The 25,660-nt window shown below is 35.7% G+C and overlaps 1 protein-coding gene across 4 annotated transcripts in view; it reads right to left on the bottom strand.

The window, feature by feature from the left end:
• The window catches only part of Fyb1 (FYN binding protein 1), a 164,719-nt gene that overhangs the window by 40,366 nt on the left and 98,693 nt on the right, over positions 1 to 25,660 (bottom strand). For all 4 annotated transcript variants that reach the window (XM_046422238.1, XM_046422241.2, XM_046422239.2 and 1 more), the window contains exon 3: positions 8,059 to 8,215. In XM_046422238.1, coding sequence (XP_046278194.1) covers positions 8,059 to 8,215 — 157 coding nt within the window. The remainder of the gene's footprint in view (positions 1 to 8,058; positions 8,216 to 25,660) is intronic.

Genomic DNA, 25,660 nt, shown 5'->3' with positions numbered 1-25,660 from the left:
AGGTTTTTAAAATTCTAGTTGACTCCAGGTATTGAGTAAGGACTCCAGGTATTGAGCACCAATTGTTGTTCACATACCAAAAGGAGAGTCAAGTGTATGTTATGAGCTCCTGATGAAAGATTATGCCAAAATCCAGGGACAAGTCCTGCCAAAAAATTAAACTAAAATAAATAATAAAACAATAATAAAAAAGAACCAAATTTCATGAGGTCACCTCTACATCCAACTGTCAATCTATCAGAAATACAGAAGAAAGAGGAACACTAAACTACATTATAGAGAGGCAATCAGCAGAAACTAGACTATGGGTAATTACAGTATTCACAAACTACTTGGCTTTCTCAACAAATAAATTGTAAGGAATGAAAAGAGGACATGGAGGATAAACCTATGTCTTAAAGAGAAGTATAAACATAGAAGCTAACAAAGAGATGTAGATTTTGGATTCTATTCAAACTGAAAACACACATGAACACGATGTTAAGAGACAATTGGAAATTTCAGCACTGACTTAATATTTTATATTAATACACAGAGTCTATTTTTAGGGATATCTATGGAAGCTACTAAAACATTATGGATGAAATTATATGATGCTGGTTGATAGTTTAGAAAAATATAAGAGGAAGAAAGAGGGTAAGAGTATGAATGAATCGAGACTGAGCATGTGTTCATAATCACCAAAGTCGGTGAGGGAAACATGGGGACTTATTATATTATCATCTCTGCCTTTTGTATGCTTAAAATTTTTATAATAAATGCACTTCTTAAAAAGTATAAGAATAATTTATTTGCAAATGTTATCAAAATATTTAAGAGAACTGGATGTAGTTTTATTTAATAGATTTATGAGTTATGGGGAGGGTTTTGTTTAGTGGGATCATTAAATTTGTCTCTCAGATGTTTGAAATGCTTATAAAAGGAATTTAATATTTATACTTATACATGTAATGTGAAACTTCTAAGGGAGTTTAATTAATAATTAAATTTATAAACAGAACAATTGATCCATTTTAGCTGTCCAAATATTAATCAAAGATCCTCCTGTAAAGAATTCTTTAGATAAAAATTACTAGGTGTGCAAATAGAATAACAAGTTATATAATGTGAACTAAAGTACTTAAGATAAACTAGGACTCTGAATCATTAACTTTAATGAATTGAGTATCAGGTAAAAAGATGTATGTACTTTAGAGATCAAGACACACTGGCATTCTACAGACTGGACCCTATAGTACTTTTCATGGTGTGCAGGTTCTGTGCAATGGATTCTGTTCTTTCACAGTTTTATTTCTCATATTTGCTCTTATATCAGCTTCTCATTTATTAATACTGAACTTGTGCCCCCTATGGACACTCTCTGGTTCCATTTCTCCTCGATTAGCCCAGCTTCCTTTCTCTGAAATAATCCTCTCTTCTCCTCATGTGCTGTTGTGGCCCTCCTGTGCTGTGTATCCTGAACATAGCCTCTGCAGAGTGACCTCCAGCTCCCCAAAGCCCATTAATTGCTGCCTCCGTGTGTCATCCACCCATCCTTTAACATGATTATCTTGGATTATTTTGAAATTATATAATAATTGTTTACGGCCTTCTCTTTCTCACTACCAGACTGCAATGCCCTTGAAGAAAGGGGTTGTCACTTTGGTGGTTAATTTATTATTATGATTATCGTTTTTAGAAAGCTATTAAAAGAAATCCTGTCATGGTAGAACTTTGTTTTTTATGAAATAATGATGTAATAGTAACACCAAGAGACTTTTATTACTAAAGTGAATTATTATCAGTGAAAAAGGATATCGAATAGAAAATACCACTGGACTTACTTCCTAAAACACCTGAATTAATAACAAATCCTTGCAAAATGAAGGGTATTTGTGTAGCATATTCGTATGTGTGTGCCTGTACATTTATGCAAAGCATTTATTACCCATAGATGTTTGCTTACACACATTGATTCACGGATCCAACATCTCTGCCATTTTATATAGGCTTGAGTTTATAATATGAATAACATTAAAATATTCAATAAATATGAAACAATGGCCACAACAGAAATAGCAGGCAGGAATAAAGGGGAAAAGAAGAGAAATAGGTGCAAATGTCCTGAATAAACCCAGACCAAACTCTCACCAATTTGAATAAACCCAAACCAAACTGTCTCCAATTGTTCAAAGTATTCCAGGCATTGAGAAAAGCTGCACACAGAGAGCAAGAAAAACAATGGAACTAGTCACAACCAAAGACATGAAAACCTAGTAGAGGGAGGGGCAGAGGAGAAGAAAAGGAAACTTATCAGATGTGATAATAAGTCTATTCAAGAAGCCCTTTCACCAAGGTTCTTTGTTTTGATGCTATGGCATCAAAATAAAAGGAAAAGTGAAGTTAATTTATTATCATGACTATCATTTTTAGAAAGCAATTAGAGGTCTATTTCCTGACATTTAAAGATGTAAAGCTGTTGATCTTTAGACCTTATTTGCTATTCATGAATTTAGCTTTTAATTACCAGGTATTTTTTCAAAAGGAAGGAAGAGGAAATCTAAGAGGTGCATACAACTTTGTTCCATACCGGTCCTTATCAAGAATACAATCCTGTGACCTTTCCTCTGGAATATGCCTTCCTCACACTTAACCCACAAAGAATTTTAAAACTTTTACTTGCCTAAGACAAATATTTTCCAAGTGGAGTTAGGTAAGACTATCTGGTGGTGGTCAACTGAGATGGAAAGTCTCAGGTTGTGGAAAATTCTAAGCATTTCTGATTACCTGAAAGGTTGCAATGGTAAATTCTTACCCCAAACAATCCCTTTAACTAACTTTGAATAGTCTGAGGGGAGGAGCTATTTACCTTTTCCTTCTCTCACTCTGGTCACTTCCTATCATTTATTATTTCTCATCACCACACTTTTCCTCTCTCATTATTATTAATAATATGGAATTTGTTTTGTGTGCCAAAACACTCAATCATTGGTTCAGTTTTCATCGGAAGAATTAGTTAGGCTGTTAAAGTTATAATTCATGTACAAAATGATACCAAGACATGTTCCCATTGAAAGATGCTGATTTGAAACTGGATAATGATAAACGTGGTCTTTGGATCCATTTCGGTTCTTCAAAAAGTAAAATAGCAGAAAATGTAGATGAACTGTATTCTGACCACTAGGTGGGGAAATGATACAAGTTAAAATACATATAACTTTGGCCTTAGCTACTTAATTTTCAATTATTTATGATTTTCTGATTCTTACCAGCCTTCAGTCTTTTACAAGTTCAAGATATTCTAACCCAGATGACATAATACGAGTTTCTTCTTCAGAAGCGGCAGAACAGGCTGCAGGGGATAGATAGAGGCCTCCTATCTCTTGCAATTCCTGCCTTGATCCCAGTTAGAGATTCTACTGTACACTCCAGGGAGAACTATAACCTTATCAGTCATTTGGTTTTGGGGAAAGCCAATCCCTCCTTAGTTTGAAGTGACTTTAGTCTTTGATTCCAGGAATTCTTCCCCCGCCACATTATCATGTTTTCCTCTTTACTGGATCTTTCCCGTCAGCATACAAAATTGCTACTATTTCTGAATTTAAGAAAATGCTCTTGATTCAGATTCTCCTACCAACGATTGTCCCATTCTTTGATTTTCTTTTCTCCTTAAAGAACTATCTCTATGGGCTCTTTCCAGTTCCTCCCATATCCTCCTCTTTTAAAGCTACTTGGTCAGACTTGCAAGCCCAACCCACCTGCCATTTCATTCCTTCACCTCCCCACCCTCCCTTGTTGGGCCTTCAGCAGCCTCTGAAACGCTTTCTCGCAGCCTCCTCCCAAGGTGCTCCCTTCACTTGGCTTCCAGGGCACCTACTATTTTGGTTCTTCCTTTTTTCTCTCCTTTGCCCTTTCTTTTCCCAGGCCTCCTGGAGTTGGAGTGCCAAGGTCTTACTTCTTGTTTTTGCTCTTTACCCTCTTTCCTTATCTTAACCAACCTCATGACTCTAAGTGTAGAAGATGTTCCGGGGCCTCTCAAATCGGTATCTTTAACCCAGGACTTTCTCTGAAAATCACCACTTGTTAGACCCAGTTACCTCCTCAATATTTCCACTTGAATCTTGAGCGATGACCTTAAACTTCACCTAACCATGATCTCCTATCTTCCCATTTCAGTTCATCCTTACAGTTGCTCAGGCCAAAAACCTTGGAATCCTTTGATCCTCCATTTTTATTTTCATACCCCAACCTAAATTCTGTTATTTTTACCTTCAAAATACATCCAGAGTCTGGGTATCTCTCACCACTGCCTCCACTGCTGCTGTCCTGACTGGAGTCACCTCCGTATCTTGCCTGAGCTTCTGTAGTATTTGTCTAATTGGTTTCACTGCTTTGACATCTCCCCACCCACAGTCTCTTCTCAGCACAACCGTGAAGGTGATATTGATAAAACATGGTCAGAAAACTCACTGCTCTGCTCATGCCTCAGGGTTTTATTTCACTCAATCTCTATCCAAGACCCTACACGAGCTAACTCTTTTCCTAATACTCCTTCCTTTGCTCTCTCTACTCCAGGTGGTTACCTCCTCCCTAGTCCTTGAACATCTTAGGCCTTTTTCTAGCTGCTCTCTCGGCCTTGAAGAGTCTCTCCCCAGACGGTGTCGTGCCTGACTCCCTTTCTTCCTTGGCATCTTTGTTTCTCTAGCTGCTTCACCTCTCCGTTTAAAGTTGCAGTTGCTGTCCCCAACACCTTTCACACTCTACCACCTAACCCTGCTTCATTTTCTCCCACAGCACTTGACACTTCCTGTTACAGTAATCTGTTGTTACCTGTTTATGATTTTTGTTCCTTTTTCTCTTCCCCTGTGCTTTATAAAGGGAGAGCTACTTGCTTTGTCCACTGGTGGTTTCTGATTCCAAAACCACAATGGAGTGACTAAAAAAAAAATATTCGCCAAATGAATGTTAAAAAAACAGAAACAAACAAACAAAAAACTATCCAATCTTCACTTGAGAGTGACCTTTGATAAGAAAGGGAGGAACATTTACAGGTTGGCAGGGTGAGTACTTGGGGACTCATGCAGACATTTGGAAGGGTGACAGGAGGCGCAGAATCACCCATACCTTCCACATTTCTACTTCACCCATAAATTTCCCCTTCATGTGAATTATAAGCTTTTGAGCCTGAATATTGAGACCCATTTTGGTTTCGTTTTCTCTATATATTTATCTAGCTTCCCCTTCCTTGGGGGATTTTTCTAAACTTAGGTATTTCCTCATTGTGGAATTTACTTGAGCTTCCCTAATGACAGCTTAACATTTTGGACATTTTTTCTTTTGAAAAGAACATTATCTTATAGGTGTCTTTAGCTTTCACATCTTCTCTTTTCTCCATATTATAATTTACTTTCAGAGACTCCAAATACAGATTGTCTAGGCAAAGGAACATCTAAATCTCTTTCTTCTCTCCATTTTTTTCAAAGAGGTTGCATTTTGAGAAGTTGGCAACTCTTAGATGAATCACATTCTAATGGGAGTCCTTAATAAGATAGAAATTAAAATAAGGTCAAGTTTACTATTATTAGTGGATTTGCTAAGCTCTGATGAAAACAATATTATGGGTAAGAATCTGAACCTGGCTGACTGGCAGGCCCTTCTCAACTTTCCTTTATTTGTCAGAATTTCTCTCAAAGCAGAAAAATAGACCAGAATCCTAAAGAAATAGTAGCCCATGTTATAAGACGTTTTGAAATCTTTCTTCCTCCCACAGCTTATTTCTTATCATGATGAATTCTAGGGAGTAGGTTTGCAGAGAAGAGTTAATATAGCAGGCCTGGATTTGCTATATTTTAGGACAGTCTGCTACCAAAGTTTTTCCCAAAGTTTGTGTATGGGAGCTCAGTTTCTATAGAGTCCTGTACACTGATCTGAAGAGTTGTCTGATGGGGAAGAATGCTTTCCTGCATGTAGACTGCAGAAATAATGAGACTTGTAGTGAACACCTGCTTTCTTTCTAGGATTCTGCTATTTTGGTGGTTTCTTTGTAGAAAGTGCTTATGTAATCAGCCCCAAGTAGAAACTTCGGGAACCAACTCTAGTGGGCTTCCCTGGGAAGCACTATGAGATGGGCATTGCAGTTGCATAGCTGGAGAAAGGAGTGTTCTTACTGCGGCCCTCCCAGGCCTGCAAGGAGAGAACTTTGGAAGCCTGTGCTTGGATACTTCCAGATGATGCCTCTGTCTTCCCTTCTTTACAGCAAAGAAATCTCAGTGCTACTGTAGGTTGAGTTCTGCAAGCCTTTTCAGTGAATTACCAAAATATATGGGTGGTTTGAGGGACTCCTGAAATAGTAGGAATAGTGTTAAATGATCTTCCTCATTTTTTCCTTAATTTCTTCAATCAAATAATTACCAGGGTCCATGCCTTATTAATTTTCAGGAAATCATGCTCACATCACTTATTAAAATTCCTCACTAGAATTACACTACATTCAGAAACCTTACTGAAGCCAGAAGCTGCGACAGGGTCGCACAATAAAAACCAGAGTTACTAAAATAGAAATATAATGGGTTAAATTTGTGAATAGGAAAAAAAATGAGGAAAAATAAACATGGTTTTATATATATATATATATACATATATATATATATATATGTATGTATATATATATATACACACACACACACACACACACATATATATGAAAGGAAAATAATTTATGTAGAAGTCAGGTGTATATAAGAACATGTGTTAACTGTTATTTTTGTTAAACTAATGTTTATTTAACCTTTACATGTTAGTAGGCAGATATCTTATACTCTTATTTGTTAGCTAGATCTCAGTGGGTAGTAGCGTATTTAAATTAGCATTCATAAACAAATGCCCAGGTGTACAGTTAAAGTAAAAATGCAAAGCAGGCCATAGATAAGAGAATAATTACCATGCTGCTCCAACATCTTTACTGACTATCTTTAAACCTTTATAAAGCACACTAAGGTGAAAAATAGTAGTGGCTACCCATAACAAATATGTTTTTAATACTGGCTCCACTGGAATCATGAAACATCAAAGACAAACTTTCAATCTGATACTATTATCAGCCATTTCTATAACATGGATTGTGGATAGCAAATTATTTCACTGTAAATTCTATCAATCTGGTAAGAATATTGAGGTAAAGGAAAACTGTGTATGTGGGACATTACTTATTTGCGGCAAATAACATGAAACAATTTTCTGGAAGAGAAAAGGAAAGATATAGCATGTTTTACTATACACGATGTGCTTGCTTTTGATGTTTTAAATTTATTTTTTCAAACACCATTTCATTCTGTTCCAATCTTTCACTTGTTTTTTTCCTTAATCAGTGACTGGTAAATTACAGGTACAGAGCGCAGGCATAACAACCCATAGAATTAACACTTCTAAACTGTCTAAATGCAAGTAGAAGAGAAGAAAAGTTTTCTAGGTTTTAAACGCTCTACCAAAAATTCTGAAAGATGAGAAAAACCTCATTAAAAATTTTAATAGAAGTTAATTATCTTAGTGGTTTAAACATACATTTACTTTGTCCTCAGACTGACAGTGGTTCAAATTTCTACTCTGCAGTATCATGTAATCTTGGAGAAGTTACTTGGCCCTCATCTATGAACTGATAATACTACCAACTTGATACAGTTGTAGAAATTACTTGTGTAAAAAGCTAGGACATCATAAGCTATCATAAAAGATGGCGTTCATGGTGGTGATGATTATAGTGGCTGAGATGGTGGTGTTAGAGGAGATGGTGGTGGTATGCTGATCTCAGAGAACTTCAGAACTTGCTAAAGGCAGTAGAAAGTTTCTTCAAATGAATTTTTAAGGGGAAACTCAACAAGAGACAGAAAAACAAGAGCTGTTCAGTCTTTAAAGAGTATGGATGTATGAGAGCTACCTGCTCAGCAAGCCCTTCTTTCTGCCCATTGCCCACCCATGCTACCCCCAAATTTTAACATGGAGCCCTTAGCTCTCAGCCAAGCATACTTTGAAAACCTATGGCAAGACATTGGTGAAGAAATGGCAAGATTATCTTTTGCTTACTTGAGGTCAAAGGAAGGTTTAATATTTCTGGGAGGTAGGTTTGGGACTGGTGGCTGTGCTGGGTGAGATGCTGGCAATGGTGGTTGGCTGGCTGGATGGGATGGTGGAGTTGGTGGCAGGGTAGTTGTTGAGTAAGACGTCTGACCTTTGCTGGTACCTAGAAAGCAAAGTATACAATACCATGAGTTAAGACAAATATTCAAAATATTTAAAAACTGGCCATGATTCCAAGTATGTAGAAATGAGAATCTTGAATATAGCCATGTCAGAAATGCCTCCCAAGTGGAATGAGTGTTTTAAAGAACCTAATATTTTAATGGGACTGGACATTTTAGATGTTATATTTCAAAAGAAAATTTCTTAGAATTAATTCCCACTATTTGAAAAATTTCTCTTAAATTTTCTGAACTTATTTGGATCTATTTTTTTGTGTGTGTGATTTTGTTTTGGATTTTGTGAACAACTCTGCATCAATTTTATACCACATTTTTCATGATGTTACAAATACAGGTTATTTTTCATTATTTTAGACCAAAGAGATTTAGTTTTTGTATCTGCTCTCATAGGTAATACATTTTTGTTTTTGACAACCTCTTTAATAAGTTATGTTGTGTTTTAGGAGTAGTTTTTAAACATTAAGATCTATTAAATCATCTCACAAGTAAGTCATATACATTATATAAGTTATAATGTAAACATTAACAAAATTAAATAGATGTGTATCACCAAAAACACCATCACCTAGCAATAACTATTGAGTTACATAAATTTTAGAATACTTTTATGAACATTTATGCTTTTCTGGGAGAGGAGCAAAATAGGAGACCATTTTTCTATTTTACTACCAGTTTTTACTCTGTTTCCTCAATATTAATAAGTTTCTTTCCAGGTTAATATAATCACAATGTAATTTTAAAGAATTGTAACAGTTTTTTTTTTTTTACATAGACACCATGATTAAAAATATAACTCTTCTTATTCATTCATGGAAACTAAAAAGTCTGTCTCATAAAAGAATGGAATGATACAGTGATCACTAGCAACTGAAAACAGCAGAAGGGAAAGGGGATGGAAAGAAGTTAGATCAAGCATGCAAAACACTGTGAGAAAAGAAAGCACTGAGAGATGAGAAATCAGTTCTGTTTTTCTCTACACAGTGCGGTAACTACTGATTACAACATTCTTATGATGTGTTTCAAAATAACTTCGAGAGTATGAAAGTTCCAAACACAGAAAAATAATTAATGTTTGAGGAGATGGAAGTACTTATTACCCTGATTTCATCCTTACACATTGTACATATGTAATGAATTATCATACTTGTACATATAAATACATGCAAATTTTACATTTCAACTTAAAAAAAATCAACACAGGGCCCAAATATTTCATAGTTATATTATTTTTTTTTCCTTTTTGCTGTAATAAAAAATTGGCTATCTTTGTACATATCTTTAAATTTTTTTTCTTTGGACAAATTTCCATAAGTAGAAATGCATGGTCAAAGATAATTTTTAAAGTATTTGAGACAAAATATCAAGTCATTTTCCAAACAAATATCAACAGAGAGCTTCATCAGTTAGTATATGAGTGCCTGTTATGTGTCTGTCAACTGTAGCATTATCATGTTTTGAACCTTTGACAATACTATGGAAAATATTTTTACCTTCTTGTTTTAATTTCATTTTTTACCAAAATGGCACAGGCTCAATAATTGGCAAGTCAATGCCAAATAACATATAACAAAAACAAAGTTTTGCTCTTCCTACTGGAGCTAATTTCTTTTGCATTTGTGTAACTCAACACTCTACTATTACATGTTCTATTTGGTAGAGGTAGGTTTTTCCTCTCTTCTCCTCCTTCCAATTAGCAAGCCATTACTCTTTTTGAGGAAAACTGACTTCAATGTTTTCATTCTCATGATTTTGTAAATGTTATTTTTTGCTGAGCCAAAGAGAATACTATGATTCCATTTTTTTCTCATTCAACTTACTGTTTTCCTGGAATTAATAATTGCCTCATTTTTATCATTTTCAATGGTTTCCTTTGGCATTCTTCCCATAATTCTCAATGGTCCTGTAAAGTGCCTCAGAATCATGTTTTGCAAAATTAAACCTGTCAGGTAATTTATCAGTTCCAGTGCATTGTCCCTGTCCACTTGCTGTAATCTGACCTGGTTGCTTTTAAGTTCTACAGCAGAGCACTCATCTAGAATTTCTCTTTGCCAGCATCATGGCTCTGTTGTACTAAGAGAAAGAGCTGCAATGAACACTGTGGAGCCAGAGTACCTGGGTTTAAACTGAGTCCACTACTTATTTTCTGGAAATAATGCCAATTATTGAGCATGTGCCATTTTGATAAAAAAGTGAAGTTAAAACAAGAAGGTAAAAATATTTTCCACAGTAAAAAATATTTTCTATTGGATCAGTCACTTTCTGATTCCATCTGTAAAAAGGAAAAAAAAATAATAGTGTCACCTCATCGAGTTCTGTGACGACTTATGATCTAACAAATGTAAAATACATAGAACAGGTTCCTGCAGATAGTAATCTCAGTGTTTCCTTTTTCATTCAATAAATATTTAATGAAAGTCTACTGTGTGTCAAGCTGTAACTTACGTACTAGGAACACAGAAGAGATAAAACACAAAAATTATGCTTTTATGGATTTGAGGTGATAGACAACAAATAGATAAATAAAAGATGATAATTATATACATTTTGGTGAAAAGTGCTATAATTGGTGTAAAGATTATCTAATAGTAAACTACTGGCATTTCTTTTCAACTCTTAATTCCATGACCTATGACAGACTGAACTTGGACATGGTAAGAGTGTTTATCTTGGGGAAATTGGAAACACCGCAGATCTGGACTCATCTTTGTGTTGATTGTTAAGGTTGCATAAGTGATGGAGAAAATGCTGACAATGCAGATTAGATTTAAGTGTGTCATTTCTGTAGTGATTACATTGTGAATAGTATAAAAATTGGGCAAGAATTTGGCAAACATATTTACATCTGATAGTTATTATCCCAGAGCACATATTACTGACAAATGAGTGAAGTTTTGATACATATTTTTATTATCTCAAATTTGTTCACTTGTTAATATAAATGAAAATATCAATCAGCATTCAGGTTGGAGCTACACTCATTTATTAGTTGCAACCACAGATTAGCTACCAGATATAAGAATTGGGGCATATGGAATTTTCAACAAAGAATGTTGCTTATTTTATTGTTATTTGATAATAATCGCTATACATTCTTACAGCAGTAACATTTATTACACCTATGTATACATACATCTCTCTCTCTCTCTCTCTCTCTCTCTCTCACACACACACACACACACACACACACACACACACAGAGTTTTTTCTGATAATGTGTTGTTAAATATTTGCCAGTGTACCTTTGCTGGCACCTACAAATTCCTAGGTTCTATTGGCTAAACAGTGAGTAGAATTACTTTTATTTTCTCTTTTTGCTTTGATCCTCTTTCTCTTTGTTTTTCCTCCATTCACTTTCTGATTTCTTTGGCTTTAAAATTATGCATGTTTTCTAGTTTCCCTAAATATGGACTTTGTTTCTTTTAGCTTCCTTGTTTTGGGATGATTTTTTTTTTTCGAGAGAAAAAAAGTAGTGCTATCTTAAAAAAAAATTGTTTTAATTTTACATGCCTTTGAGCACTAATATATTTTCTCCATGTTTCTAACCACGTTTCTTTTAAAATACATTATCTATTTAAATTATGTGCCTATATTTTAAATAGCATTTCCCTTTCCTTAGTGGTTCATAAACTCTCCTTTTTAAGGATATTAATCTTTTTCTCATATGGATGAACAGAATACAATCTGGATGTTTTGTTTCCTGTTTTTGCCTGCTCATACATTAAGAAAAATAATAACCAATAAAAACTCTCTTAAAAAGTCTTTGAAGAGAAAATAGGGATCTACCAGTTGGAATATATATAAGGGACATTCTCAAATTGCTTATTACCTGAGGATGCACTTGTATCCTAAAAATCCTATGGGACCTCTGTTGCATATGTAGTTTGTTGTTTAATGAAATGTCATTATGCAGCACATGACTGTACTTAATTATTTGAAATGCTTCTTTTTTTTCATAGAGTAAGCATCAAAAGTTCTAGTAAATTTGACAGAAAGAAGGCATCTCATTATTGTATTTTATAAATAATGTGGTTCAGTAGACTCATAAATGATTTAAGAAGAACACAAGCCTGCATGAATGAATGTTAATAAGTTATTTTCCAAATGAAAGAAAAATGTTTATTAGCCATCTGTGACCTACCTTTTCATGAAAAAGATTATGACAAGCAGGAGGGGTCACAATATGAGAGCAAACTGGGACCTGGAGGTGAGAAGTTATAGACTTAGTTTGGAGAATGGTGAGTCCTTTGAACTGGCAACATTGGAAGTGGACTTACATGGAAACCTGTGGACTTTTCTGCCTTTACATAGGCTTATGAGATTTCCTGATGAGGCATCTGTGGTGGACCCTTGCTGTTCTGCTTATCTGGATCTATTCTCCTTCCCTTGGTTATGGCAATCTTAGCAACCCAGGAAGGGGTGTGATTACTTTTCTATTGGCCTTGGAATAAAAAGGTAGTTTTTGATTGTTGGCAGCCATCTTGCTACCACCAGGATGGGGCTTTCCTGAAAGTGGAGTGAAGTCAGAAGAGGGAAGGACTCAGAGATGAAGAGGGACTGGTGGGATTGGGAATACAAGCTACCTTTGAAATTTGTTAAAGATAATTTAAAAGACTTAATGAGACACCGAGCTAACTGTTTAAGTGTCCTGTTCCTCATCAAGTTTGAGTGAACACATGTTAAAGTCTTCCTGTGTTATACTGGTATGTACCACTGAAACATTTTGCTTTGCAAAATCTCTGGTCACTTTCAAATTCTACAAGGAATAAATTTGCATGTATACAAAATAATTCTAAGGAAAAGCATCTGAGTTTCTAGAGGAAAAAAATCTCCACATAGATAGACTTATCCTAAAGTAAAATGATTAACTATAAAATCTTAATGTGTACTTTATAATGCTTAATAAAACACAGTCCATTTTTGTACAATGTGTCAAAATGTGTTCGGTCTTGTATGACTAATTAGAACAAAATAAAAAATAAAAAAAACACAATTAATAAAATAAAGATTCTCAAAAATTAAAATGTGTTTTTTTCACATGAAAGGAAGAGGGATGATGAACTATAGAACAATAATGAGAAGTGAATAGAAACAATAAATCTTTAGAAAAACATGAAGAATAATGACATTAAATAACATCAATAAGTCACTTAATTTCAGCAGGGGACATATTTGGCATTTTACATACGTAATCTTATTTTTTCCTTATAACAATCCCAGGGGGTATATGTTATTATCTAGTTTCCATTTGCTAGTTAGGAAAGCTCCAAGATTAGAGAGTTGGTAAGCAACAGAGTCAGTTTCTTATGATGTCTATGCCCCTTCTGCTATTTTCTGCTTCAGAAGTAATACAATGGAAATTATTGGTAAGTTCAAATAGACACATTACCAAACTTTCCTAAGATCTGGGTATAAGGCCAACTTTTTAATTTGTATCTTTCTTCTTAGTATGATTTTATAAGAGTGTTTTCAGTTTAATGCAGGGTAGATCTGACTTTAGAGACTATAAAGCTCATATATATGCCATTTGGGATGCTAAATTTGTGGTGCTTCAGAATTTGACTTTGGAAACCAGGTAGCAGGAATATGGTCAGTCATGCAGGAGCTAGGAGGAAATGGATTCCCAGACATGATGACTGATGTGGGTTGGTTGGGAAAATACAAACAAACCCTGCAGAACAGGAATTGAGGAATTTGAAGTAAAGACAAAAACAAAAACAAACAAACATAAAAAAAAAAAAGAAAGGGGGGGATTTAAAAGGTATGACTTAAGGGAAAAGAAAAAGGAGTTTAGGTTTTTGATGTTTTCAAGACTCAGAGATGTGAAATTTGAGATAGAACACCTTATATTCTGATGTATAAATAGAACTTGTCCCCCAAATCTTGCAGAGATTGCTTATGGTTTTTACAACACAGGAACTGAAAAGACCATTTGGAATTCCTTCCTCCAAGAATGACAGGCTCACAAGTAGATATAGATCCCTGTGGATGGTTCATATGGGCATTTTTGTTGTTGTTGTTTAGTTATACATGGCACACTGGTCTCATAAATAGGATGACTCAGCAAAGTGGACCGATCAGGTACATTTGCAACCCACTACCCACTCTCATCCGAGAGAAACAAAGGAACTCTGTGCTCTAGGCATTTTGAAAGAAGTTCATATTTTTAAGAAGGAAATAATGGGCATTTTGCTAAAACATCAAAAGAGAACTTGAACCACTAATGTCAAAAGAGAGAGAGAGAGAGAGAGAGAGAAAGAGAGAGAGAGAGAGAATTGATTGTATCTGTAGGAGGGAACAGTTTATACTGGTTATAGAAGAAATGAGGATTGGAATAAAGGGGAGAGAAATTGCAAAACCTTCTACCACACAAAAACAACTTTCAAGAATCTAGGAAATTAACAAACTCCACTCCATATTTCCATCGCTTTTCATTTTGAAAATTCAGAAGAAACCTTGCACAGGTCACGTGCCCCCCTGGTCAGGCATATCTAGATGGGTGGAACCCCAGGCCACTTTGCCAGGAGGAAATGAGGCCATCCATGAGTCACAGGGTGCCCAGTAGGTTATCTGGCCCTGTCCTGAATGGTGACTTCAGTTCACAGAAATACAGGATACCTTAAGTTGTGATATTTTTGTCAGGATCTAAAACCCTATAAACAGAAAAACAGAATTGAGGGGAAGGAAAGAAGGAATGGGAAGAGAAGAGGTAGAGATGCATGGAGAAAACAACATAAGGATAATAGTATATTCTTAGGGAATGGAAATTGTACTATTTCACAAGCTTTGAATTTTAGATTTTTCTGCTAATCAAAATACTGGTTCTAGATATTATCACAATACTCTTGCAACAAAAGAGCTATGAGGACTCAGGAATTCTACCTCATGGACTATGATTTTTGTGATGTTAGACTAAAAAGTCAGTTGTCTCCTTCATGTCCAGAGAGATCAAAGGAACATGTAGAGACCTACTTCTCAAGTTCCTTTATAATCTATTCCTTTACAAAAACCAAAGACATGCCACCATATTGCTCCCAGCTTCCACAAAACCCTGACCCTAAACTAGCCATTTTTATTTTGATACCATTGGGATGTTTTAGAATTGGACTGCACATTAGAAAACTCTGATTTTTGCTATGGTTTCTATCAACAGAGAGTTATTTATCTTTGGAAAATCAGTTACCCACCATATAATTTATTTTCTCCATCTGTCAAATGGGAATAATGTGAACCTAAATACTTCACAAAGGATTAAATGAATTAATAAATGTGAAATTATCTTCAAAAGCCTAAAGCATTATGTAAACATAAAAGATGGTCACACAAAGATAAGGAGTGACACAAAGGTGGCACAAAATCATTTCTAGGTTATCCTGACTTAACAAATCTGAAAGTAATTTGCATAATTTTCTCACTTACTTATTGGGAAATTATAAAATATCTGCTCTAGAATTTAACTATTGAATTGGCAACTTGGCATATAGAATTTTATCTTCTCTGGGGCTGGCTAGGCAAGTAGCATTGCGCATCCAAACAGGAAGAAAATCCATATGACACTTCCAGATTCTGGATTGGGAAACTTTGCCCTAAGTATTTTGTAAAACAATTCAAGTGGACACTTAATAGAAACTCTTACAGTTGCACGATCATGTACATCCATTCACATCTAGCTGAACTTAGCTTTCTCAAGACCAAGTCTTTCTGAGATCTTAATGATTTTATGATTATGGCTGCTTCCAATCTCCCCACATTTTCAGACCCTATCCTTCTAACTTTACCTTCTATTTTGCTAAAACATGGGAGCCCTCCAACTGACCAGTCCCACTTGTTCTTTATTCTGACTTAAATTTTCCTTGGATCTTCTCTCCCTTATTTCCTTTGTTCCCAGTTCTCTGGGAAAATATCATTCCTACTTGCCAATATTAATAATGTTCTTGGTTCCCATCAGTGCCTGCTTCCTTACACAGTCTGCTCTATTAATTAACTCTTGCACTGGCATCAAGGAAGAAACACTTATTAAGCAACTACTGTGTGCTTTGAACTGTGTGCTTCATCTTCTTCCCAAACCCCCAATCCTGGGAGTTGGACCCAGGATGCTCCACCACTGAGCTACATCCTTAACCCCTTTATAATTTTTTTTTTTTTAATTTTTAGGAAAGCTTTCATCAAGGTGCTAAGCCTGGCCCTGAACTTGTGATCCTCTTGCCTTAGCCTCCTAAATCGCTGGGATTACAGGTGTATGTTACTGTACCTGGCATGGACTGTAGCTTCATTTTTTAAGATGCACTTTCATTAACCATAGTATGATCTACTGTACTGGAGAAAAATAACAGTGTTTCCTACCCTTATCCTCCTCTAGGGACCACTGGCATTGCTTCTACCCCTGACAGCCAAACTTCTTGATATGAAAGTCTATATTTGCCACTTCTGTATTGTCCTTGGGTGGTCTCATGGCAGAGTGAAGCATGAAAAGATTCTGGGATAGAGAGGCTTGGATTTGAATTCAGACTCCACCACTTTTACATTAATCTTCTATTTTTTATTACTCAACATAGAGACTTTGATAAGATGCTTTACTCCCTCAAACTTCATTTTCTCATCTGCGAAATGATCAATAACCCACTTTGCAGAAGGACTTGACCCACTGTAGCTCTCAGTAAATGGTCCCATTTTTCTTAGTTACTACTTGACCAGCTGTGTCATTGACATATTGCTATCTATCCACCTTTGCTGTAAACAAAAACAAAACCCTCAAAATACCGTTTTCTCCAAACCAGTTATCCTCAATCCTGGTTCTTTTAGGAAATCTTAGAATTAAGAATCAAGAAGTTTAATTCCAACTCCCTAAATCCAACCCCAATATGTACCAAAACAACTAAATATACTACTTTTATATTGTTTGAAACCTAAACATACCAGAAGTAATTTTCAGCCTGAGAATATGAATGGGTTGGTGGGAAGGATACTACTGGACAACCACTAGTTTTGGCCTCTACAGATTTCTCTGTTCTGGACATTGATATCAAGGGCATCATATAATATTTGTGACAGTTTCTTTTTTCACTTAGTTCATTTTTGCAGTTCAATCATGTAGCAGATAGCAGTACTTCATTGTTTTCTATGGCTGAATTATATTCCATTGTGTGTATCTATCACATTTATTTATTCATTTATTAGTAAATGTACCTGTGTTTCCAATTTGTATCTGTAGGAAAGACTACCTCTATGAACATTAATGTACAACTCTTAATGTGGATATACGTTTTCATTTGTCTTGGTTATGTGCAAAAGGAGAACTTCTTTTTTGTTTTATTTATTTTTAAATTAATTAATTTATTTTAATTAGGTATATATGACAGCAGAATGCATTTTTGATTCATTGTACACAATTGTAGCACAACTTTTCATTTCTCTGGTTGTACATGATGTAGCTTCGCACCATATGTGCAGTCATACAAGGACCTACAGTAATGATGTTTGTCTCATTCCATTATCTTTCCTGTGAGAAAAACTTCTAAGTAACTCCATGGTTATAATTACAACCTTCTGAGGAATGACAGGTTGTTTCTTATTTTTTGATATGTTTAGATTAGATAATTACAATTGTAAAATTATTCTTGTGTTTATGTCTCTGATCATAGTCATAAATATATCTATAGGATAAATTCGTAGAAAGTGGAGTGGCAAAGTCAAAAGAACTGGGCATTATAACATCTTGATAAATAAATGTTTGGTAAATAAATGTTATTTAGTGAGATTTTACCAATTCATGTAAACTGGTACTTCTACCATACCATAGGAGGAGATTACCTGTTTTGCCACTCCCTTACTAACATTGTATATTATCATATGTGCTAAAGGGTAAAAAATGCTAAATAATATTGTGATTTAATTTGCATATTTATATGTGAGGCTGAGGAACTTTTCATATGCCCATAAGATATTGCATTTGTGTAAGTGCATGTTTCCTTTATAAAGAATATTAGAAGCATAGTAACTTGTTTAGATAAGTTGCTGGGAATGATTATTGCCTCTTTTATGATTGGTATTTGATCTAGAATAGAATATTGTATATAATACAGGAATATATATAGATATTGTTATGTATGCTAAAGTATCTTAAAAATTTTCAGAGAATTCACAGTACCCTTCAAGGATGAGGACTTGAAACACCTAGGTCACTGACTTAGAAAATCTATTTTTACCAAATTCTTTTTTTGTCTGAATTCAAAGTATTTTTGTTCTTATCTTCAAAGGATTTGTAAACCATGGTGGATGGGAAATTTTGAAAACCAATTGAGTTGAAAACAAATCAAGTTAATGATATTAGTAAGAAAGCTTTTGCATTGAAAACTGGCTAAGAAAATTTTGGGCAGCCTAGAATAGACTGTCAAAATGGAAAGAAAAGTAATACTGAAACATCAGTGTTTGCTTAGATAATCGAAGCAGAAACTAGGATGGAGGGAAAGAGGTAGAGATCAAAGCAAATCTGATGATCAATGAGAAGAAGATAAGTAAATAAAGTCTTTGATTGCCTGCTTAAACTGTATATCTCAGATCTAACTTTATCATGCAGTGTCTCTGAATATTTTTTTTTTGTTTTTGATTCTTAAAATTTTCCTTCCTCAATAAGTTTCTTGGCAGTTCAATTATGTGTAACCATGAAACATAAATTGCCTTTATAAATGATTTTTTTACACTCATAAAATAACATGAAATTCCAGTTAGACAATAATTTGCCAATAGATTGCTGACTTTTGAATTTTTCCCTTGTAAAAGGAATGTTAAATATTAAACACTTTATGTTTAACCTTTTAAGAATGCTGAATATTTAAATACTTCAAAAAGGAAAGTAAATTTATTATGTGACAAAAGTTCTTTCTCAGATGCTCAGACCTTTCAGGGTGCCTCTTTTCTGCTCTAAAAAGATAAATATCTGGTCAGAAGACAATAACTGCATGCCCTTTCTTTTAATGCTAAAAATCATTTTAAAAGTATTCTCATAATGCATAACAGCAGAAAGAAAGCACTGAAACTCAAATTTTAGAACTCTCCTCAGATTAGCTGCTTTATTTGTTGAGGGAACAGTGACATGTTCTGGATAAATCAAAATGGAGAAATCCTTAGAGAACATTTTAAAAGTAATATCAACATAACCTAGAAATATGACATCTGTGAGCAGAGAGGGAGCAAACATTCATGTAGCAGAGACATACCCCAGCCTCAAGGAGTAGGGGAAAGTGGGAGGCAGACTTCCCTAACAACTGTAAACTTGACTCTTGCAGGATCCAAACCAGACATATGCTTGTCCAGCACATTAGGGGTGCACACCTGTGGTGAACATGAGATTAATGCCCTGTCTCAATGGGGTGGCTACTACTGGGCTCCAGAGCATTGGAAACATGTGAAGAATGTCCGGATTTAGCTATGATATCTTCCAATTTTTAAATGTTGACAACTACTAAACTAAATAAATGAGCCAACTATAAGAATAAAAACTGTACACCCTGCAAGCACACCTTTGGGCTATTCAGGATCAGTATCTCTTATTGAAAATAACTGGGACCAGCAGTGTTTTCAGATTTCAGAATATTCATTTATAGATAATGAAATATTTTGAGGACAGGACCCAAGTGTAAACATGAAATTCACTTATGCTTCATATTCACCTTATTCACATAGACTGAAGGTGATTTCGTACAATATTCTGAGTGCATCTTCATTTTGACTGTGACTGGTCACATGAGGTCAAGTGTGGAATTTTTGCTTGTGGTTTCTCATGGAGCTCAAAAAGTTTCAGATTTTGGAGCACTTAGAATATTGGATTCTCAGATTAGGATACTCAAATCAATACTTTGTATTAATCTATACAAGACACAATTTTTTTTTTTAATGTGGTGCCGGGAATCCAACCTAGTGCCTCACGTGTGCTAAGCAATCACTCTAGCACTGAGCTACAACCCCAGCCCCACAAGACACAATTTTTAAACTTTTATTTTAAATTGATAGATATTGATTGTACTTATTTATGGGGTACAGTATAATATTTTGGTGCCTATATGCATTATCTAATGATGAACTGAAGATATTTAGGTTATCTCTCATCTCAATCATTTCTTTGTGAGGAAAACATTCAAACTTCTCTGTTTTTTTTTTTATTTATGAGATACACTATTTTAACTACAGTCACCCTTTTTGTGTAATAGCACCCCAGAACTTATTCCTTCTATCCATCTGTATCTTTTGTATCCATTAACCCATCTCTTCCCATCACCTGTGTTCCACATGTTCCTTAGCTTCTGGTAACCACTCTTCCATTCTCTACTTCAATGGGCTTAGCTTTGACATTTTTTTTTTTAAATAAAGAAAGAGGGAGCACCATAAAGAAAACACTTATTAAGGAAACTTGCCTGATCAGATTAGTTCATCCAGGAAGTCAGTCTTTTTCTGCTAAAAACTAAAATAAGTTTGACAGGGTTTTAAAGCCGACCACCAGGCCAGGCGAAGAGTCGTGATGCACTGGGGAAAGGACCAGAATCACCAACAAAAGAAGGCAGAGCTTTCCTGACATGACGGAACAAGTATTTTCAGCACAACTCCAAAGGGAGATAGATAAAGTGAGCAGCGCCCACTGTACTGTAAGAGGCACACTGTGTAGACAGACTGAATGCAGAGAGGCTATTCAGAGTGCTGTCTGTTACTTCTATTATGACAATGACTATTGTAGTTCATGCTGTTTTGGAAGGGTCAACTGTATAGAAGAAAGGAAGACCCCTGAGTCAAAAGACAGCATAAAACCACAAGATGACAAATCAAGACTTAGAGAAGAGAAAGATAAAGAAGATACAACATGGAAGAGAAAACATAAAAGCTAGACAGAACAGGATGATCCAGTGGAAAGAGCACAAGTTTTGAAATCAGATGATCTGGTGGATGACCAAGGTCCTATTGGAGGTCAGTCTCTCTCCTTCCCTTCTTTTCTTTAAAAACAAAAACAACCAACCAAACAAACAAACAAAAAAACAGAGTAAGTATTTTTATTGCACAAAAAACATAGGACTCATTTCTGGAATGAGCTTTACAATATAGATAAAGTAGACTGCATGACCTCTCATTGCCCCTTGTCTTCCCCTTGGAGAGGCAACCGTTGCTACCTTCACGGAAATTTTTCTATGTATTTTGTAACCTGTGTATGTATGTATAGATACCTGATTTTTTAAAAAAAGTACAGAACTCTGGGTATGGAACACTGTGTGGTGTATATTGGGCCTCTCTCATTCTTTGTAACTGTGCCGGAGTATTCTGTGATGGGGATATTTCGTGGTATTTTTAGCCTTCCCTCCATTGACTACTAGCAATGCGGCAGTGAGTATCCACTTATAGGCCTCTCTGTATAAATGTGGAGGTAGTTTTACAGAACAGACATCTAAAAGTAGAATTGCTGAGATGAGGGATTTGCATATTTTATATTCCTTTAGTTTCTTTCAAAATGTCCTCCAGTGAAGTTTCTGCAGTGTAGACTTGCTAAAGACCTGTCTCCTGATGTTCTTTCTCTCACAGGACATTTTAAATCATTTTTCAATTTCAACAACATTAGTTACAACAGTGCCGATCAGAAACTCACAATGTACATAATTTTCCTTCTCTTGATACAGACTCTTCAGGGAACGAAAATTTAGTCAAACTAGATGTGTATTTGCTCATTTTCTTATGATACAAATAAACCAGAGCAATTAGTAGAATATGTTTAAATGTCGAGTAAACCTATTTTTTTGTTGTTGTTGTTTATGAATCCTTATTCACATCCTCTTTTTGATTGAGGCTCCATTATCAGGGAAATTTGAATTCAGCATTGCTGTGGTATCATTTCATGCTATAATCCAACCCTCCCACTATTTCTTTTTTCAAGTACTTTGAAATCTTTGTTTTTATAGTTCACTGTGATGTTGTTTGGCCTTTACTTGTTCTTATTTTATAAACCTGAGACAATTAAAGATGTACTTTAGTGATAATATAAATGTATGTTTTCATTAATTTTTTTTAAGATTTTTACTGGAATTGAAGCATAACTCAAAATTTTGTGTAGGAAATTTAAAGATCACTGAGAAGTTTCAAAGAACTTAGATTAAAATAAACTTTGCCTACAGCTCACTCAAGTTTATCAACTGCACATAAAGATATGGCCACCTCATTCAACTCATCTCAATACTTTAATTAGTGGCTCTAACCTCGAATGTCAAACAAGACCTAGTTTCACAGTTTCTAAGTTAAATTCTTAAATCTTGCCATTGTATCATAAAAATTAAATTGAAAATCATAGTCATATGATGCCACTTATCATTGGAAATCTAATCTCATGTGAAGTCAAAACGTTAACAGTCAATTGGTGAAAGTAACACATAGTAAGTATTTAATAATCATTTATATTAATTCCTCTTATTTTTCTTGTTCTTTATTTCCACTCCATGGAGAAATTCCTATCAATGCTACCTCTGAAACACATTCCAAATTCATCCACTTCTTTCCCCTCCACTTTACCACTCTGGGCCAAACCCCATCATTTCTTACCTTGACTATTACAATAGCCTTCTAACCAGCCTTCTGGCTTCATTCTTATTTGCCTACATTTTATGCTCCATACAGCAAAGAGGGCCCTAAAATGCAAACCAATGGTAACACTCCCTTTCATGATGCCTCCAATTTTAATGGCTTCCTATAACAAATTTCAAACTATGACCTTGGAGATCTGTGCAATGTGGTAGTTGGCTACTGTTCTAGTCTCCTCTTAAATCATTCCTCCTTCATCTAGGGTATTCCACTCACCAAGGGTCTTTCTGTCTCTTTATAATGATTGAATTTTGCTGAGTCATGTTGTATTAGTTGTTCTCTGCTGGAACATTCCTCTCGCACATCATTGTATCATTGGACCCTCTTACCATTTATGTGTCTGATTAAATACCTCCCCAGAGAGGTCTTTGCTCACTAGGATGATCTAACCTAAACTAGGTTTACCTCCATCTGCCATCTCCTCAGTCACTTGATTGCATTATTCTGATTGTTTTGTCTTTATATTGTTAGCAGTATTCAGCATTCTCTGAATCTGCTTATTCATTTACCTTTATACTATCTGCTCTTCCAACTAGACTGTAAGCTCTCTTAGACTAAAACCACTCATGTTATTCTCATTGCTGTATTCCTAGGCATAAAAACATAGTAGTGACTCACTAATATTTGTTGAATGGATACATGAATAAATAAATGGTCTTCTAGTAGAGAGAATATGAGGGGCCAAACTCTCTTGGGGACTGCTACTCTCCAAACAACAAAGATTGAATGATAATAAATATTAGGTAGATTATTGAAGTTAAATCTATGGAAAGAATTTGCAAAATTTGTGGTAAGTAAAAATCACTTACATACATATTTAATGAAGAGATTTTAACAACCCATCCTCAGAGATTCTGGTTCAGATGCTCTTGGATGAGGCTCAGCAGTCTGTGTTCTTGCTTAAAATCCCAGGGAGATCTTGTGTGTTGTGACCTAGGGACCACACTGTGAGAAACATTGATTCTGTCCTGTTCTTTTTAATGAAATTGTGAATGTTAAGCCAACTAGAGTGGCATTACTAACTTTGGTAAAGGTTTAGATTAAGGTATAAAGACATGTTTTAAGTGCACTACTTAAAATTATTAAAAATTACCTTGAGACAGCATTTTCCATTTTATTCTTTTATTGTATAGGACTGTCATTTTTAAATTGTAGACCCAATATTGGCAGCATAAGTGATGCCTGAGAAGTTGTTAGAGATGCAAATTCTCAGGCCTCATCTCAGACCCACTGAATTGCAAACCTTGGGAGGAGTTAGCAATCTTTGCTTTGACAGGCTCTCTTGGTGATTCTGATGCATGTACCAAAGTTTGAGAACCTCTTCTGTAGAATAAATGTGGTACCTGTTGTCTTATTCAAAGATGTGTGCAAATATGTATAAAGCTGTGGAGAGATAAGTAACTCTGAGAAATCTTTGCCCTACTTAAGTGTGTAACTTGTTGCCGGAATGTTCTGTTACCTGTCTCTTCAGTTTTGAAAACAACTTATTTTCAACCTCAAAAATATGGTGTCAACTACTTTCTGACACTTTCTGTTAGGACGTCATCCTCTGAGAATCCCTTCTGGTCATCACTTGCCCTTTCTGCGAGAGCCAAAGCATCTATGAGCTATCCCTAGTTGAAGTAGGAGAACTTGGGGACTATGAGGTGGGAATGTCCCACTAGGATACCACAGCCCCACCCCACTGGTAATTGGATGGAAGAAGAAGTCAAAGGGGAAGATCAGAAGATGACTTTGTGACATGGTGGATTCAAAGACCGGGGAAGAGAAGACCAAGTGTCACCGCTTTCATGTAGATGTGCCTTTTGTATGTAGAAGGGGAACAGAACCAGGCAGAGTAGGATTGCTTCATGAAGCAGAATCACTTTTTGACCACCTACCCTGTATCATTTAAGAAACAAAAGACTGAAGAGTTAGAATCTGTGTTTGAAGATAGAATCACAAAACCCTAGGACTGAAAGAGCCTCTAGATGTACTTTCCTAGTGTTTTTCATAGTTAGCATAAATAAACATGCTGACTTTTTTTTTGGGGGGGGGGTTCTGGGGATCAAAACCAGGAGTGCTTAACCACTGAGCTGTTGAGAGCCACAGCCAAAGGGGCCCCAGCAAACTTCCAGCTGCCAGCAAACTTCCAGCTGCTGGCTGATGATTGGCTCACAGCGGCCCCAGCAACATCTAGCTGATTGGCTCCTCGGCCCCAGCAACATCTAGCTGATTGGCTCCTCTGCGGTGATGCTCATTGGACTGTTTCCCTGCCCTTTCAGACCACGGAGCTGCTCATTGGGGGACTTTTTTGGCTCCGCCCACGTGACCCAGCCAATCGGCCTCAAGAGCAGGAGGATTGTGGGAGGTGGAGAGAAGCTTGGGTGGGAGAGAGAGGCTTGTGGAAAGCCGGTGGTGGCAGTTGAGGCTCTGAGGGTTTTTCCTGAGAGACTATTTTGTTTGTCGTGTGTGGTTCTAAAAATAAAGTTAGTTTCTTTTGACAAGTGGCTCCTGATTGTGCCCAGTGCCAGTGAAGACAATATAAATTGTTAAGAAAATTGTTTTCTTTTAGTGCCTTCTGTAATGTTACATAATTTTTTCTTTAGCCATTATTGCCAGAATTCCTATCTTCATCCCAGTGCTAGTGAAGTCAAAGATAAAACCAATCTACAGCTTCTACAATAGCCATCACTGAACTGCTTGCAGAACTTGCCTGGACACATTGTGAGCTCACCTGTATGCATTGTGAACTATCTGTTGGTACAGCGAATTGTGGTAGTGCTGGAGTATTTTTGCTGATGGTGTCACCGGTGGTACAATTTAGGAGCCCTCAATTGGCT

The sequence above is a fragment of the Marmota monax genome, unplaced genomic scaffold (assembly GCF_021218885.2).
Source record: "Marmota monax isolate L192 unplaced genomic scaffold, Marmota_monax_Labrador192_F-V1.1 WCK01_AAM20220418_F8-fsc00077, whole genome shotgun sequence".
Classification (NCBI taxonomy): domain Eukaryota; kingdom Metazoa; phylum Chordata; class Mammalia; order Rodentia; family Sciuridae; genus Marmota; species Marmota monax.
Note: the sequence above shows the minus strand (reverse complement) of the source record. Positions and strands in the feature narration are given on the sequence as shown.